The following is an 18934-nucleotide window of genomic DNA, read 5'->3' as shown; positions in this document are numbered from 1 at the left end:
GGGTTGAAGAAGGTGGTTAGACAGTTAAGTTTTAAGGGGTTGTTTGTGAAGTCTGAGTCTGAAGTCTTGGAGTTGGCTTATTTATCAACAACTTGGAATATGGAAGTTGCTAGAGGTGGAGTCAGAGTCGTTGAGTCGAAACGTCTTGAGGATCTTACGGAAAGGAGATCCATCAACAAACCAGCAGATGACTTTGCCGGATTTCTGCCAACGATTCAGCTATTTTAGTCGAATTCCCTACTAAATCAGTGAATTTTTAGCAGGTCCAGCTAAAAGTTTGCTGTTTTCAAAGTAATTTGTTGGGATGCGAAATTTGCAAGTTTTAACAGATATCACGATTAAAAATGGATCGCATCTCCTTGTTGTTGGAGTCTGAGTCAGGTAGTTGTAGTCCACAAATATTCAACAACATGGTTTTTACGAGTTCGGAGTCGATGTACAGTCATCCCACATATTCGGAACACCCACAAATTCGGAACACTTTTGTGATAATTTGTCAATAGCACGCCACATGCATATTTTCTGTCGACCCTACTATTTTTAAGACCTTTATTTGGGCATTCTCTTGCTATTCCGCTAGTAACACTGCCTCCAAATTGCCTGTTCCTTAATTGTGGGATGTTATTGTGCCTCCCACAATTGTGGAACACCTGAATTTAACTTTTATTTTCTCAAAAAAGTTATCAGACTATGCATAAACCATAGCTAAGGATGAGTTTCATTGGTTTCAGTGTGCAAAGTCATTATTTTGTTTAAAATATGTTCTCCTGGAGAGAACCAAAGTTTGTTTACCGTAAGAAAAAAGTGTTCCGAATTTGTGGATATCAAGGGTCAATGGTTTTCTTTAAAATCTTGACATTGTCCGTTTCTTTCAAATATACACGCCACGCGGCATTTCAGAATGTGCCTTAGACATTGTGGCCAGCGATTTTCTGCACTTTTAGTGCAATGAAAAACGTGCCTGGCAACAATGGCAAGTGATTCGATAAAGAAGAGCAACAAAAACAAAATGCGCATTATGGGATTTGACAGCGAGAATTTGCCGCAAGTGCGGCGCGTCGTTTCGCGATTGATATGCCGCGTGTCTTTTTCGGGAATACGCGCAATATAAAGCGTAAAAAAATACAGTCATTTTATAAATTAATCGAAAGATCGCAAGAAAAGCTTTCACATGAAGGTAAATCAAATCATTATGTTGAATTATCGTTTTTCTATAATTTTTTGAACATTGGCCGATCTGTAAACTGTTCCGAATATGTGGGATGACTACACCGTCTTCTTGAGAGAATCTGGACACGTGGCTGATGTGATGAAGACAGCAGTTTTAGCCATGTTTTTGGATAATATTTTGGTTGGGTCGGTTAGAACAGGTACTGAACACCACAATAAGTGCGTCGATTTTCAAATTTGGGTCTCTTGAACGCGAAAGCTACTCACCGTCTTTTTGTACCAACTTCGTAATAGAGTCCGATTCGGCGATGATGTCCACGTCGTGGCTTCGCTTGCTTATCGAGAAGGCCGTCTTGTTGCGCATGGTGACGGTCGTGGTGGTCGAGGTGGTCGTTTCCACGCTTCGCATGCACCGGTCCACGATGTCGTCCCGGTGAATCGTGCGGAGTCCGTTTTCCAAGATGTTGAAGTCGTTCTTGGCCTTGGCCTGGAACAGCTTGAGCATGGCCTGGGCCTGCTGGGCACTGCTCGTCGGATTTTGCGCGATGATGTTGTCGATGTCGGTTTCGTTGACGCCGATTTCCGGCGCCAGCTTGACCCAGTCTTCGCCGAGCAGGTTGGAAATGTCCACGACTCGCAGCTCGCCCAGGTAGTTTTGGTCGCGAGGCGACGCACGGCTGCGTCCAACGCGGACCACAATCTCCTGCGAGTCTTCGATGGTGGTGACCTGGTCGGGTATGATCGTCTCGGGAAGTACGATGTTGAGGATGCAGATCGGCTGCTGGGGTGGTTCACCCTTGGCGATCTTCGGCTCGCGCATGAAGAGGGTCCGGCCAACGATGTCCGCGTGTTGATCCTTCACGCGGACCGAGAATGGCAGCCGATTTTCGCGGAACGCCTTGAACGGCAGGCTCAGCTGCTCGCCGGATTTGGTGATCGGGATGAGGTTGCCGGCCAGCTCGATGAACTGCGGCTTGTCCTCCAGAACCTCCACGTCGCGGCTCTTGGCGACTTCGGTAAAGTGTTCCTGATGCTCGAGAGTTTTGTCCTCGCGGTCATCTGTCATGCAGAAGACGCGGAGGCGTGCCTCCAGCGGGTCGGTACGTTTGGCGAAAACTACAAATTTGGCCATAAACGGAACGTGTATGGCTTCTCTGTAACGGCGGAAAGGAATAGCGTGAATCATCTAGGTCCAAAGCGTTGTCTAAACCTAAACCTACTTGTACAGTTCGGTCGCCATCTTGGTCGCGTCGGCAATGTTTCGGCAGTCCATTAGCCAGAAGCGGGCGGACACAGTGGTCGTAAAGGAGACACAGTCGTTGACGAAGGTCAGCGGTGTAGATCCGGTCACGTCTTCCCACTGAGCACGCGTCGTACCACCTGTACCAGAAGGGGGGGAGAGATGGAAGGTAGAAAGTAGCAGAAGCGTTCGGTTAAGCATTACACGTGCGCAGCGATTTTCGATACTCTGCACAAGTAAAAAGAAAACTATAGAGAACATAATCCTAACGCTAGGGCTGACAACAATGAGGTTAACAATATCGAAAGCGTTACACGGGGGCAGGCTTCCAGATGGAACGTGTCCCGGCTTTGGATTCCGAGATTCGCTTCGTCTAGCGGGACAGGTTCCATGGCGCCCCCTTTTCAATAAACAGGAGTGAATGTGGGAGGATATAAAGCAAAGTAAGAAAATGAAGAAATAACGCATAAACTTTCAACTGAGGTTGGCCAATTTCGGTAAGAAACAAAACTGAGAGTGAAATGAAACTGAAGAACGCATCGAAACTGACGTCGATCACGATAAACTATTGTGTCATTTGTTTTTTAAACGATTAAATTTGCTTGAAACCATTACTATCCACCGTAGTATGTATGTTTGAAGAGTACAGGATGAATGATTTTAAAGACAGGTGGGAAACACGGACGGAAAGGGGCGAAAGTGAGTTCAAGAGTGGGAAGAACATCCTAACTCAATAGGGTGACGCAACGCATGCAGTTATGATTCCTTGCTTCCGCAAAACAAATAGACCTTAAAACCCCGGTGGTTTGACATACAAAAATAGTGACAAACTGTCACTTCTTACACGGCGCTCACGCACACAAGCAAAACTATTTTTTTTTATAAGAAGGACGGACCTCGTTCGTTTGACAAATATCGATGTCAAACCATCGGGGTTTCAGTGTAGTTGAAACACAAACACACACACACGCAGTGAGAGCACCATGAAGGATTCCTAAAGCTATTCTGACGTTTCAAGTGTGTTGGCTACCGAGCAGTATGAAACTTGTTTGAAAAAAAAATCATGTAAAGATATGAAGGTCGGTGAATAAACCAAAAACAAAACAAAAATTGAATCATGTGTGTAGGTCACTGGAAACGTGGCTTTGTGTGTGTGAATGTATGATTGTGTGAGTGTATGTTAACGTTCACTATCTCATTATGACAGAAAAGCTGTCGCGTGTTGAACGCGTTTGGATTATTTCGTACTTGGAAAAATAGTAGTTAAAAAATAAGGTTAATATTCCTTTTTTCTTAGAAGTTTCAATTTAGATACGTGGAATCCAAGGGAGGAGCAACTTTGTTTGAAGGATCGTAAGGCGTTTAGCAACGGTTTCAGAAAAGTCCCCTTTTGGGCAACTAACGGTTGACGTTAAGCTTTTGTCTTTTCCTCAAATCATTGATAAGAAAACGAAAATCAAAGATAATCTAAACAAATAAGTAACGGAAAGTAAGTATAGGGTAAAACTTGGTAACGAATTTGAACAAGGGTAAATTTGGCAGTTCGTGACACCAACTTAAGGCTTGAAATTAGATTGCTCAATAAAGGGGTTGTCGTGTTTAGGCATTGCTGTTGCTTCCTTGTTGCATGTTTTTGATAAATAGATATAAAAGTATGCATTCTCAAAAAGGGGGGTTTCGTTCTAGTAGACAAGTAGTAAATATATAGGGTAAAAACGCATTTTGACAGTCCTGCCGCCGTCTGAGATGACGCGCCGATTTTCAACTTTTCGTTTTAAGGTGGTATTTCATTATGGGAAACTATGTATGTAAACTAGGCAAGTTCTTGTCACTTTTGACAGTTTCCGTGGTTTTTAAATAAGAGTTTACGAAGCGAAAAGCATTTTTTTCTAATTTTGATTATTCCTTGAAAATGAAAACCATTATTCTTTAAAATCCCTTTAAAAAAAACAAGAAACTCGGAATCTGTCAAAGGGGTAGTGCGTTTACAAACAAAGTTTTCCGTAGTGGAATATCGCCTTAAGGCCGGCTTATTATTTGCTTGAAGAGGGGCAGAAAGAAGCGAAAACTAAGTATTTAGTATTGAATAAAAAACGAAGGAAGAACGTACAGCTTTGTCAAAAACGGGTTTCCGAGCGCTTCTTCGATTCGCTTTTTTGGTTTTGTTTTTTAGGCGGTAAGGGTAGCAAATAATTAGTAACTTATTGTTGTTGTGATTGGCAAAAAGTCGAGGACCATGACAGTAAGAAACGTAACGAAAGGAAGCGTAGCTCGCGGCAGCAAATTTTTGAACTAAATTTTGCAGTATTTAAATTCGGCTTCACCGGTCTGATTGTAGGGAAAATTGCACGATGGTCGACTGCAGGTAGTGCCATAACCTCACTTTTCTGCACCCCCAGCAAACGTCAGATCAATGCAAATAACAAGTTTGTATTGGGTTTGACGTTTGCTTAGGGTGCAGAAAAGTGAGGTTATGTCACTGCTTGGTGAACCGTGCGGTATTTTAAGGAACTAAAAGGAATACTTTTTTTGATTACGTAACATTTATATTGTATATGGAGTTTATCAATGCAATATATAGTTTAATTTAACCGTGCATTGGTGTGTTTGTTGAATATCTTAGGTGCTAGTGTGGAGGGGGGGTTATGGTATAGTATGCAGCAATAGAATTGGCTAAATCGCTTTTTTCTGGACCACTCCCTTATCAAGTTGAGTTTTTTTCCTCAAGTTGAGGCAAGATTAAGGTTAAAGTTTTGTCAAAAGTGGACCACAAATATACTCTGTTCGTTTGAGAGAAGAGGGGAAACCAAATTGAAACCAAAATTCTGAGCGGGGAACAATTCGAAATCGAAACAAAACAAAGATGAAAGAAATAGTTTGGAAAACAAAATCGAATTATTTGCAGATTGTTTTTCGTTTGTTAGTCTTCTGTGTTAGTTACCTTTCAGAGATCTTTTCCGAAACACACCTTCAAGTGGGTAATTGTGGAATGCGTGCGTGGTAACAGGCATATTGTCGAAGTATTAGTACGAAAGATTTTTTTCTTCGTTATTGATATTGCTTTTTTTTTTGCTGTTGTGGATAATAATTGCTCTTTGAAAGGGGGGGACGAAGGTAGAGAAACGAAACAAAAGTCTTTCTACGAAAGGTACGAACGGACTTGTAGTACACAAAACAAAATGGGTTTATATAAGTCTCTAATGATATGGTGGTATGGAAGTTCATGAACTGACAGGAGCGAAAACGGGTGTATGTGTGTTTGTAAAAATGCCGAAACTATAAGTGGTCTTTTTGTGGACCATTTTTTGAACAAAACGGAAAACGAATGTTGCTTATCGAAATTTCTAATGTGGCCGACTATTTTGAGGTAAATTTTGGAAAACATAAACAAATAAGACAACTCAATACTGAAAATGACATTCGTACGAGAACGCACACACCTATTGCTCAACGAGTTGATCGTTGTTGGTTTGAAAAACAAAACAAAATAAAACTGGCAACACTGACGTCTTTTTCTTTCTGTTTTTTTTTTGTTGTAACAACGGTATTGTTTAACTTTACTTCTTTAATATAACAAAGGAAAGGAGCGAAACAGTGAGCAGTTGGTTTAGGGGATAGCTAGTAGTAGAGGTATTTAGTAGTTTTAGTGATACGGGGGTACAGAAACAGATGAACAGAGAGAGAGAGAGTGACAGTAGATAGAAGGAGACAGGTAGGAGGTAGTAGTAGTAGCGGTAAGAAAGATCCAAAAGCGCCTGGAACATTGGCGTACGTACCGGTGATGGAGCACAGCAGACGCAGCGTCGGCGCGTTGCCCGAGTACTGGTTGATCATGCCCTGGCTGTGGGCACGCGGCGCTGGCATGCTCAGCGTAATGGCCTTGTGGAACTTGCGGCGGCGCGGCTCGACGGTCACCACCGGCGATACGGCAACGCCGCGGCCGAGCAACTTCGCCGTCAGGTCCGGATCGATCGGTTGAGCCTGCGGATGAGATCATGGGTTTGGCAACACTGTGTGCACGAAGTCCGGCTGGCCCGGCGGACGAGGAGAAGGAGCCACATGCACATTATGTTTTGATGGTACGTGGTTAAGCCGGTGAGTCTTGGGGGATCTAACAACAGCAAGTATCAACAGGCGATCAAGTACATCCAAGGTTAAGATTTTTGTCATCATCGAGGTTTGGAATGTGATATCTCCATAACGTTGAAACCAGGGTTGTCTCCAGAACTCCAGATATCGGAGTCGAAGTAGGCTTAATCTCATCATGGAAAGTTGTTGTTGGAGACGGAGTCAGAGGAGTCGAGTGGAGTGCTTGAGGCGAAGCAGGAGTCGCTAAATCTTCAAGCGCAGTAGTAGAAGTCTGAGTCGCTAAATCTTAAGCAGACGGAGTAACGTCCCTACCGTTGATATCAGGGCTTTAGAGTCGGAACAACTAAACCTTCAAATAACAACAAACCATTTAATGTTGCTGGGAGTTGTTTGAGTTGGATTCTGTAGAGTAGAATGTATTTGGACAGTTTTATTACTGAGTAACAGTTCCAGGAGATTTCCAGAAGTAGGATTTGAAGTCGTTAAATCTTAGAAGGTCTAAGTTGGAGTCACCGCCGTAAAACTTGGGATTTAGAGTCGGAGAAGGAACTGCTTAATCCACCTTCTACTGGAGTCGGCAAATTTTCTCCAATTTTGTATGGGAGCTGATGTTGGAATCGCAGTTTTTGAAGAGCTTGAGTCGGAATTTGAGTCGCCAAATCTTCAAAAGTCGTAACAGAAGTCGCTGAAGATACCCGACTCCGCAGTCCTGCATGAAACCCAGGTAGCAAACAAGTTGCACAACTGTTGCACAGTAGTTGTACAGCGCAACCCCCGTGGGCCACTCTGGAACCATCTCTACCATCAAAACATAAACAAATTTCAGAAGCAAGGCGTTTTCATCCTAGTGTTTGTGTGGGTGTGTGTGAGAGAGAGATATTGAGTTACGACCAAACGCACCATATATACAATCGACGGTCTTACTTTCTAGTATTGATAGGAAGAAAAACACTTATTGTAGTAAATATGAAGCAAAGGGAAATTAAAGATCATGTACAATGGTATGGTCGATTTTCGTTTTATAAAATTTACATGGAAGCGAAACTTAAAGTTGATTGAAATGGCGCAAATGAAAGTGGAAGAAAAAACTCAAATCTAACACAAAAAATGAGCAATCATATCGTATTTGACAGCTGAAGCTTGGAAAGTATTCAGTAGGTTTCTGCCCTTCTGTACGTGCGCATTCGCTGATTGTTCGAAACGTTTCGTACTACTTTTCTCCAAACGTTCGGGAAAATCAAGAGCATTCAGCGATGCCCAATAAATTTAGCATTTTTGAATTACTTCGGTTTAGCAACGATTTCATGTAACTTTACGTGACCCTGCCTCGTGGATTTGTTTTTGTTTTGATTTTGAACCATTTGAGCTGTTGAGATTTTTGTTTTGATTTGTTTTGGCAAAGAAAGCGGACCGGGTTAGTTTTGTTGAAGTGCGCACGGCGGAACCAGAAAACGGAAATGAAACAATCCAGGTTTTAGTCAGTTTTCTTCAAAAGAACTAAATTTATTGGGCACTCTCTAGAGTTGGCTATTGTATCAGCAATCATCGTTATTCAATATTATTGTTTCGTCGTATTTTTTTTCTGTTGACTTTGTAGCTGCTCGAACTTTGAATTGTTTGAAGGTTTTCAACTGGTTAAATAGTATCAACTATTAGATTGAAAATAGCGTAAAGATTGCAAAAATGAGATCATTGACATTTGTAAATGCACCGTTTCGTGTGTCACTAGACATGAGATCGTTCGTGTAACTTTTATTCCCGGATTTATCTTTGGCATTTTTTCTATAATACTTAGTAGCTTTCGAGAATACATTGGTGAACATATTATGAGCATGTGACAGAGAATGTTTACTTGTGTGAGTGTTTTGTATACGTATTTTAGTGTTAGTGAGATGTTTCTAGTGCATCGCCGGTATTGAAATGTTACTTGGATTTGATTAAGTTCTCGGGTATCATGGTCCACAGCTTTGAAAAAATGTTCAAAATCAATTAAAATATGCACGGATAAATAAAAATGCATAATTTTGTTATTTTCTTACGCATTAAAACCAACTATTGTCAAATGATTCCATATAGACCTATTTGGTAAAATTTTTAAATATGTGTTTACACCATTGGTAGGGCTAGTGATTTTTCACGTCAAAAAAATCGAAATTACGCGGCGTGTTAGTTTTTGAAAACATAGATTTCACGGCAATTTCCAGCACTCTATACTCTTTTTAAAAATAATCATAAAAATGATCTGTTTAGGTATAATTATGAACAGTACAGTGTCTGAATAAAAATATATTTATGTACGAAAAAAATATTTTGCTTCAATTTTTGAAATTATGCAGCTTTTAAAATTTGACTGAAATTTTAGAAATTGATTTTGCTCAAATATCTGTAAATCGAAGCCAATCTTAAAAGTAGAATCAGCAAAATGAATATTATACAAATTTTGTTTGTTTTCATAATTCAATTCAATTCAATTTGTTTTTAATGGGACCATCCATAAACCACGTGGACACTTTTTTGGGAATCTCGAACCCCCCTTCCCCTTCGTGGACAATTGTCCATACAAAAAAAATCTTTTTTGTATATTGGAGAGTGGACAATCGCCATACCCCCCCCCTAAAGTGTCCACGTGGTTTATGGATGGTCCCATTAGTAAATAATCAATTCACAATTTCGTAATTCTTATAACCTAATAGAGTTTTGGAGTATCTTTCAACTATGACTTGTATTATAGTTCATTTTAATGTAATTGGATATTCTAACAATGGATTTGCCAAGAGAAGTAAAAATTATTATTTTTTTTATTTTCTTAAATTTCAGCAAAAGAGATTTTTTACATTCCAACAAAAGCTAGGCCAATTTCATTTGTAATATTTTTTACAATTATTAATAAATTCTAGAAAATTATGTTACCATACAAAATGCTATTTCAGTATGTAAAGTATTTGAAACCAATTGACGAAAAAGTGCCAATAGTTTCGTTTTTTTGACGAAAAAACTCCATTTGTAATCAAAATATAAGCAAATCTTTTTCTCATTTATCTCACGTAGTATGCAACTTGCTCAATTATATATTAAAATTAATTTTACAAGGATTAAAAAATAATACAACTTTTTTTTTTCTTTTACTGTAGTTTTGAATATTTTTTTTTAAATTCTTTTTGAATTTAGCAAATTCAAACAATGTTGCTGGAAATTTGCAATGAATATGTGTTTGGGAACATGTTAAGTGTACGATTACAAAAAAATTTTTTTTCTAATAATAATTTAAAATTTCACGGCATTTCACGGTATGTACTAAATTTCACGGCCAGGGGCAAATTTTACGGATTACGCGGCGAAATCGCGAAAAATCACTAGCCCTAACCTTTGGATATTTGCTCTGTTCAAATCTTGTCAGGAAAAAATCACAAAACTCAACCAAATGATCGAAAGATTTTTTTCCAAATTTTGATATGCGGAACGACTTTGCAACCGAACCACGGCATATGAGTACTAAAAATGATGGTTTTCAATATTAAATATGAAAATTGCCATTCGGACGGACTTGCATACAGTCCCGAAAAGCCGGGAGACATTCATCGAACCGATCTTTACTTATTTGCGAAAAATGGCAATTAAATTGCATAATCCTCATAGAAAACCACATTTCGACAGATTTGACCAAAATTCGTATTTGTCATATTGGTCATGTCTGTAGCATAACATCCCTTACCTTCATTGATTGTTTGTGACTATGCTGATTTTTAAGCGAAGATGGCGTCACGAATGGTGCACGCCCGAAATGTCAAAATCGCGAAGTGGCACAAACAGTAGAAAAAAGTGTGGCTGAAATACCATGGCACACTTTTTTTGTAATGTTGATATGTTTAATTGTGAAAAACGACTTCTTTTGACATAAGGAATGGATGAACAAAAATAAAAATAAAGAATTGCTAGCCTTTGTATGGTTTCGGTAGAAAATCAACATTCAAGATCAGCAGTGGACCATTATACAAAATATTGATGCGGTATGCGGTAATTTCTACAACTTTTAACAGTACACTGTAAAGTTGAATATTATTATTATATTTGATTGCACGTGAGTTTGATTTTAATATTTGGTTGACGGGTTTAATCGTAAGACAAAAAACTTTGTGGGAATAACTTTTATCAATGTTTGAAACAAGGTTGGTAATTTTTCTAAAATCAAAGGTTTGAGATTAAACTTGCTTTAACTTGCAGGCTTCTGACTTCTTAATACCTTTTATTGAAAATAATGTTGTAATTCTCTCTGATTAAGATGTGATCCAAGTAATTCCCACAAACCACCCTTCCAAAATGGCAGAAATTTGTCGTTAAATTTGGTGAGAAATCTAACAAAATATTCTGCCCTTGCCACACCGTCTCGTTCCGAGTCTATTCTAGGTGCTAGAGATAGATGAATGAGCGATTGTTAGGATAAACGTTTGCGTGATTATTGCGTTTGTGTGTAATGTTAGTGTGTTGTTTTCTGTAACTATTCAAATGCCACCTCAATTCCTCTAAATATTTAACTGTTTTATTAAAATGCTGCTTCCGCTGCGGGTTGGATCTACGACTGTTTGATTGCAAAAACATGCTTGTTTCTTTTTATTGTTTCTGCCGAGAACGTTCCGTTCCGTGTTTGTAAGCAAAATAAGAGTACAAAATACGATTATAAAAAGCAAATTTTGAGTATTTACGAATGGGTATTGGAAAACGCTTCTACGGTCATGCAATTACAACGCGCGTTCAAACTAAACGCAGCATATACAATGAACATCGTCCCCAACCCCTGGAAGCATGTCCTAAAGTGATGCTGTTTTTCCTCTGTCTTCCAACACATGTTACTGTTCAAATCGCCTTGTTTCCCATATCTGTGGGCATGTGGGCCCACCTGCAACTTCTTTACCAGATCAGCGAGAAGCGCTTCTTCTTGGGCACGTGGTTGACGCTGATCTTGCGCAGCTTCTCCGGGGCCACGCCCTTGCGCGGTTTGAACAAATTTACCTGCAGCCCGACTTTGATCTTCTTGGTGAGGGCGCCCTGCGGGAAGACGGCCTGCACCTGCGGCACCACCGTACTGGACACCATGCCGCCCTCCGGCCCGATCGCGTGCACCTCCTGGCGGATGCGCGAGATGACCGCAAAGTACTGCGGGAAGTCATACGTGACGAAGCGGCAGATGCGCCCACCGCCGAGCTCGTCCAGCTGGGCAAGATCTGCGTGGGAGGAAATGCGAGCAGGTTAAGCTTCTGGGCATCGAAGTTACGGGGTTTGCTTGTTACCTTCCGGTTCGAAGCAATCGTTCAGCACGTCATGGACAATCTCTTCGGACATGTCGATGTTGTGCTCGCGCCAGGTTTCGCCGTTGTCCGAACGCAGGATCACGATCTCGCGCTCCTTGCCGCGAAGCGATGCAAAGTGGGGCACCTCCATGATGACCGGCCCCAGGAACTTGGCTCCGACCGGGCCCAGCTCCAGAACTCGGCTTGCCAGGGCTTCACCCTCCATCAGCGGCGGCGGATGCATCGTACGCTGGGGCTTCACGTAGCGGCACGTAATCCGGGTAGGTTGAGCAGCCGACCTGGGCGGAACGATGATGCGAACGCCACTGTGGCGACATCCGCGCATGGCTCCACCGCGGGCATCCACCAGGAACGACACCAGGAAGCTGGGAATTCAATCGAAATTAGTACATTCATTGACCGGCAGTACACTCCTGAGACTACTCACTTCTTCCAGTGTAGCTTTCTGTTAGTACATGATTAAATCCAGCGAGCAGTGTGACGAAACGTTAGTGTTAGCGTAAGCGTTAGTTACCAGCCCCCAAAAAGGCAAAATGCCAAACTTACCCCACGTGAGACTGGCGCTCGATGTTGATGTTGTCGGCAAAGTCGGTCACCGAGATGCCCGACTGGACCATCGACGCGTGCTGCGGGCTGATCGAGTCCTCCAGCCCTGCCGTCGGCGGGAACTCGCTGCTCAGCGCCATCTTGTTCGAGTCGTGACGCTCGTCGCGCGTCACGTCGATCGGCAGCGAGTCGTCGCCCAGCGATTTCATCTCGTCCACCGTCAGATAGCGGTACGGCTGGTCGGACAGCACGGTGTCCTCGCCTGAAAGAAACATCGTTGAGTTGAGCATGCTATGAACCACAGTCGCCAGAGCTCGCCCTACCTCCTTCCTCCTCGGAGTCGGACATGAACGTCTCGTGCATAGCTTCCGGCGCGACGACGCGGTACTTTTCCTCGGATGGCGGAGGCTGATCCGGCGTAGTGACGGCTTCGGTAACGGGCTTCAGCGAGTCCAGCACACTGATGTAGCCCAGCTTCTGGGCGATCTTCAGTGAGGTTTGTCCATTCTGCAAAAAAGGGTAGATAGGTAGAGATCGTTAGTGCTAAAGGTCACTTCCCTACTAAGAGTAACTAACTCACATTGGTGATCGCGTTCGGGTCAGCGTTGTTCTCAAGCAAGATATTAACGATGTGACAGTGGCCCTGTTGGGCGGCCTGATGCAGCGGCGTGTACCCGATGGCGGTTGAAGCGTTCACGTCGGCGCCCTCCTGCAGCAGGTACCGGATCATGTTGGCCTGGCCAAAGTGCGACGCTACGTGCAGCGGAGTGTAGCCGGCCTTGGTCGGAGCCTGCGTGTCGGCTCCGTGCTTGACCAGCACCTGTGCTACGTTGACGCGGTCCTCCTGGGCGCACAGATGCATCGGCGTCAGTCCGTTGCGTGCCTGGTGATCCGGGTTAGCCTTGTGCTCCAGCAGCAGGGCGGACATCTCGTGGTGGCCTTCCTGCGAGCTGAGATGAAGCGGCGTAAATCCGGCCTTGCTTTCGGCGTTAGCCTGGGCACCGTACTGCAGCAGTGACGTAGCGATGCTCATCTGGTTCTTCCGGGCGGCAATGTGCAGCGGCGTGTGGCCATTCTTGGCCGTAGCATGGGGACTGGCGCCCTTCTCCAGCAGCAACAGTGCAACGTTCTGATGATCGTAATGGCTGGCGACGTGCAACGGCGTGACCCCGTTCTTGCCCTGGGCATCTACCGGTGCGTTCTTGGTGAGCAGCAGATCGGCGACCTTAATGTGGCCGTACTTGGCAGTCAAGTGTAGCGGCGTGAAGCCCTTCTTGGTGGCGGCATCAATCTGGGCCCCGTTCTCCAGCAAAACGCCAGCGACCTGCAAGAAAAGTAGTTCACGGTTTCAAAAAAAGTCGTAATTTCATCTCTTCTTCAAACAAAACTTGACCAGACTTAACATGACCGGTTTATGGGTGTTCGCAAATTCATCAAACATGCCTTTCAAGCTTTTTTGGTTCGATCGCAATGGTTATCGTATTTTTGAGTCTAGTGAAATTTGTACGGTTAGTAATTTTAGTCAATGATCCGGCTGAACTCAAGTAATAGTGGTTATCTTTTTTTCTGGTATTACGTCTAGAATTTGTGTCTTATAACTGAAATACCTACAACTTTCAAGAACGTTCAAATTCTTCAAACCTTCTTTCAGTATTGTTGGACTTTGTAGAAATGTAGATTAGTGATCTTCTTCTTCTCTTTTTTTGTACAAAAAAAACCTAATTTGCACCGTAAAATGAATCTACAAACCCATATTTTTTATAATTAACATGAACGGAAAATGAAAACAATTGTGCATGTTTTTAACAGAACCTTGGTATGAAATACTTAAAAAAACATGTTTTTGAAAATGTTTTTTTATTAAGGCAAACTTTGCTTGGATTCTCACAACATTTGTAATTTTTGTACAAGTTTCTTAAGTTTTCCCAAACTATCGTATTTTTAAAAGCTCAAAAGCAACTTTTGCGTCGATTTAAAAAAAACTTTGTTAAAATCAATACGAAATATGTACTTAAATCATCACAATTGATCGTAATTTTACATTAATTCTATATTTTAACAACATGTTATTAAAGTCTAAATAGGAAAAAAGGCGATGACAAAACAAAATTTTATTGATTTTCTGATCATACTATTTGTAGAACGTGTCAATAATGAATCTAAAACAAAGATTTTTTTAAATAAAAATACCGAACGAAAAACGGTTTTTTTTTCGTTCTTTCGAAAACTCATCTGAGATATAAAGTTTTAAATAGATTTGACGCAAATTTATATAACATTGCACTGAAATTTTAATTTTTATGGACGATCAATAGTGTTATTTTTTTTATAATACATTCGCATTTCTGCAAATTATGGAAATTCATAAATGTTTTTTGTTCCCAAAAATAATGTTTTTTTTTTGTGAGATTTTGTGCTCTTTTTCTTACGCAAGTATTACATAATGACGATGCTAACTTTGCATAGTTCAAATCGGCCTTTTTTAAAAATGTCTTAAATATCAGAACCAGAAACCATCTGCTAAAATTTTTGAATTAGAATTGGCAGCACAAAAACAACAGATAATGTTTCAAAATATATTTTCCATTTGCATTTTTTCATATTTGCATAATTTTGGACTAATTGAAAATATTTTTGAAATATTTTATTTTGAAAATATTTTTTTATTATAAACAACAGAACAAAAAAAAAACAAATATGAAAATAACAAGTTTTTCATATTAAACAAAGAGAGTTTTGAAAAACACATTAAATTTTTTTAACTTCAACCATAAAACATTCAGTTTATAAATGATTTTTTCTCGCTTCGTTTAAAAGGTGGTGGTGAGCTTTAACATTTTGAAATATTTATATCTGCATTTTTTAGGAACGCATAAAAGCCTGTCGAGTAACAGGAAATTCTTGACAATTAAAAGATGTAACTTTACCTCTTATTGATGTAATTTTACGTAAATTGAATTAAAATGGAATTGCAAGGAAAAATATAAAATAAAAAATCAGAAAAAAATGTGCATTTTTTAATCAGAAACATTATAACATTACAAAAGCGAGGTAAATTGTCGTCTTTTTTACGAGATTTCTTTTTTACACATATATACGGGTAACATTACAAGGTAAATTTGCACCTTGACATTTTCAACTCATCGTACGCTTTATGTTTTAACTTTATTTAGTTTGTTTTTGAATGGATGCATGCAAATTGTGCATGCAGAAATTCTAGAGTCGATGTCTTTTCCTAACTTTATTCGGAAAAATCCTACATGAAAATATTTTCATCAAATTTCAATATTTCTAAAGGGCGTATCTCACAATCAATAATAACACTGGATGGACCTTTGAAAACAAAGGGAAAATCGGTTTCCAAAACATGTAAATTACATATTTCTGTTGAACTTCAAAATTGTAGAATGGGATATATGAAAGAAAAAAAAATAACCTTGACATATCTCAGCTAACATTTCAAATAGCGCCAAATGTTCATAGTCATAGCGTGAGACACAGCGCTATTTGATATGTTAGCGACGGTATGTTTGATTTGAATGATCAGCCGGATCCTTGGGGTTTAGTGTGATTGTTGGGTCTAACATGCTTCTCAAGCAAAACAAAATCCAATAAATAATAAATGAAAAGATAACTACCTGAACGCCTACGCTGGGAAACACTGCTAAAATTTGAACTAATTGAAATGATCTCCAGAAACAATGAGTATCAAATAAGGATTTGGAAAATGAAGAAGATGACGTATGAAAAATAATACAAACAGAAGAGATTTGGTTTCACCAAAATATAATTTTATTCGTGATAACTAGCAATAACAAAACAAACAAAACAACTTTGGAAGAACCGGACGAGATGTGCGTGTGTGTATTTGGGTATCGACTAGACTTTATGATTCCTACCCTTGGAGCAGGTCGTTCGCTAAACCGCTAGCTAACGCTACTAACGAGTTCGTTTCCCTAAGATAGTGTGTGCGTTCTTACATCTTACAAAAAACGGAAGAAAGTGTCGGTAAACACTAAACAAATAGAATAAATGAAAAATAATAGCGCCTATCTGGGGCCCTCGTGCGTGTCGAGTCGAACAAACAAACATAGCTCGAGCTCAGATAAAGTACTCCTGATGCCGTATCCAGAACAATTGCATCAGGTACACGGTATCAATGTGGTCCATGAGCTTCTTCGCAACGAGATTCTTTACCTCATCCTGGCCCTCCTTGGCGGCGATGTGCAGCGCCGTGTACATGTCCTTGGTGACGGCGTCGACCTGGGCGCCGTGCTGCAGCAGCAGCATCACGATGTCCACGTTGCCGAGGCGGGACGCGATGTGCAGCGGCGTTTGCTGCTCGCGGGCGCGGGCGTCAACCTGGGCGCCGTTGCGCAGCAGGATGCGGATGATGTCGGTCTTTTGGTGGAAGAAATAAATATAGGGGATATCGAGTTAGTGATCTTGTGGTTAGTACTCTAGCGACAAGCCCTACCTGATTAGCGCGTGCGGCCAGATGGAGTGGCGTTTCGCCGCGGACCGTCGGCACGTCCGGGCTGGCGTCGTGCTGCAGCAGATAGATGACAATGTTCATGCAGCCCATGAAGGAGGCCACGTGCAGCGGGGTCAGGCCGCTCTCCGTGGTGGCGCTAATGCTGGCGCCATGCTTGAGCAGCAGCTCGACCACCTTGATGCGGTTCTTCTTGCACGCAATATGCAGCGGAGTGAACCCGTTCAGGGCGCGGGCGTTCGCGTCGGCGTTGCGATCGAGCAGGAGCTTGGCTACCCGAACGTGTCCGCAGTGGGCGGCCACGTGCAGCGCGGTTAGGTAGTCCACGGTGACTTCGTCGACCGGTGCGCGATGATAGAGCAAGATGCGAGCGGCGTCCACGTGCTCACCCTGGGCAGCCATGTGGAGCGGGGCCAAGCCGTTCTTGGTCTTGGCGCTGATGGGGGCACCCCGCTCGAGCAGCATATCGACGACCTGCTCGTGACCGGAACGAGCCGCACAGTGCAGCGGGGTCAACCCGTCACGAGTTTTGCTCTCGATGCTGGCGCCCTTCTCCAGCAGCAACGCAACCATGTTGGTTTTGCCCCACTTGGCGGCCACGTGCAACGGGCTGATGTTGTGCTTGGCAGCGTAGTTGACGTCGGCGCCCTTCTGGATCAGCAGGTTGGCCATGGCCTCGTTGCCGTAGTGGGAGGCAATGTGCAGCGGCGTGAAGCCGGACTTGGATGTAACGTCCGGGTTATGCTCGTTCTGAAACGGAAAGCATTGCGTTAGTCAGTGTTGGGTTTAGGGTTTCGCTGAACCTACCTCTAGCAGCAGCGTAGCGGCCTTCACGTCGTCCTTCTTGGCCGCGATGTGCAGCGCCGGAAGCCGAACCTTGCCGCGCGTGTCGCTCTCCAGCAAAACTGCCACGACCTTGTCGTGTCCCTGCTGCATCGCGACGGCCAGTGGCGTAAAGCCGTCCTCGGTGGCCAGGCTCTGGTTCGCCCCGTTGGACAGCAGAAGCCGCACGACCGAGTCGTGGTTCTCCTGGGCGGCCATGTACAGCGGCGTGAAGCCATTCTGCGACTGGACGTTCACCGAAGCGTTCGTCTGGATCAGCAGCTTGACCACCTCCTCCTGGCCGGCCAGCGAAGCGATGTGCAACGCGGTGTTGCCCTTCTTGGTGGCCGCATCAACCGTTGCTCCGCGAGCCAGCAGCTCCGACACAACGGTCACGTGCCCATCCTTGGAAGCGAGGTGCAGCGCGTTCAAGCCATTCTGCAACAGGAACGAAAATTAAACCAGGTCAACAGACGATAGACAACAGTTGTACGGGTGCGCGCTCGCTCTACAAGTGAATAAATCAATCCCAACCCCTCTTCCCCACCCACGCCCACCAGGACTTGATTGACGACGACGACGCCGTCGTCGCCGCCGCCGCTTTGTTTTCACTTTCATTTTCGAACTCCGACCATAACCTAACCCGCGTTGAACCGTGATGGTTGTACTACGCTCGGAAGCCGGTGTTCGGCTTTTCGAACATCTCGATCTGCGCATGTCCCCAAGCAAGCCGAAGTCCGCTCGACCGGACATGCGCACTTCTGCCGCAAAATCTTCGATACTTTCTGACAACCGCGCGCGTATGTCAGACGGACGTGAATTTAATATTCATGAAGACCTTTAAGAAACGCTTCCTCTCTGTTGGTCCTGGGCAAACAGTGCACGTCTACGTGGACCTGTTTGCCTTGAGCAAATCTTCTTTCATCACATCCCAGCTATTCAAGCGCTCCTAATGTTGTCCAAGTGAGATTGATGGAGTCATCGTCCCCATCGATCCCGCTTCAAAAGCTGACGTCACCCCCAGCGTTAACATAAAATCAACATGTGCTTCGCGACCCCTAGAGAAAAAACTTACCGCATTGCTAGTGTTGATGTCGATGTTATTTTTAAGATGCTCTAAAACTTTATCTAGATTGCCTGCCCGAGCGGCGCGCAGAAACGAGGTGTTTCCGTCAGACTGCAAAGAAAAGGCGAAGAGAAAAAGGATATCGATTATTTGGGAGGTCCTTTCGGTTGAGGTCGTTTGGGACTTTGGCAAGGTGGTGGACA

General features: G+C 42.8%; 2 protein-coding genes across 2 annotated transcripts in view; both read right to left on the bottom strand.

Moving 5' to 3' along the window:
* Positions 1–10217, bottom strand: part of LOC6051095 (serine-rich adhesin for platelets) — a 79210-nt gene extending 68993 nt beyond the window's left edge. Inside the window, exons 1-4 of the mRNA XM_038260761.1 lie at positions 10212–10217; positions 6187–6391; positions 2391–2550; positions 1438–2324 (exon numbers count right to left, since the gene is read on the bottom strand). Coding sequence (XP_038116689.1) covers positions 1438–2324; positions 2391–2550; positions 6187–6391; positions 10212–10217 — 1258 coding nt within the window. The remainder of the gene's footprint in view (positions 1–1437; positions 2325–2390; positions 2551–6186; positions 6392–10211) is intronic.
* The window catches only part of LOC6051098 (ankyrin-3), a 91039-nt gene continuing 82264 nt past the window's right edge, over positions 10160–18934 (bottom strand). Inside the window, exons 4-13 of the mRNA XM_038259592.1 lie at positions 18741–18842; positions 17651–18103; positions 16829–17593; positions 16549–16752; positions 12932–13675; positions 12675–12858; positions 12352–12613; positions 12233–12250; positions 11785–12170; positions 10160–11718 (exon numbers count right to left, since the gene is read on the bottom strand). Coding sequence (XP_038115520.1) covers positions 11405–11718; positions 11785–12170; positions 12233–12250; positions 12352–12613; positions 12675–12858; positions 12932–13675; positions 16549–16752; positions 16829–17593; positions 17651–18103; positions 18741–18842 — 3432 coding nt within the window. The 3' untranslated portion in view covers positions 10160–11404. The remainder of the gene's footprint in view (positions 11719–11784; positions 12171–12232; positions 12251–12351; positions 12614–12674; positions 12859–12931; positions 13676–16548; positions 16753–16828; positions 17594–17650; positions 18104–18740; positions 18843–18934) is intronic.

The sequence above is a fragment of the Culex quinquefasciatus genome, chromosome 3, assembly GCF_015732765.1.
Source record: "Culex quinquefasciatus strain JHB chromosome 3, VPISU_Cqui_1.0_pri_paternal, whole genome shotgun sequence".
NCBI lineage: Eukaryota > Metazoa > Arthropoda > Insecta > Diptera > Culicidae > Culex > Culex quinquefasciatus.
Note: the sequence above shows the minus strand (reverse complement) of the source record. Positions and strands in the feature narration are given on the sequence as shown.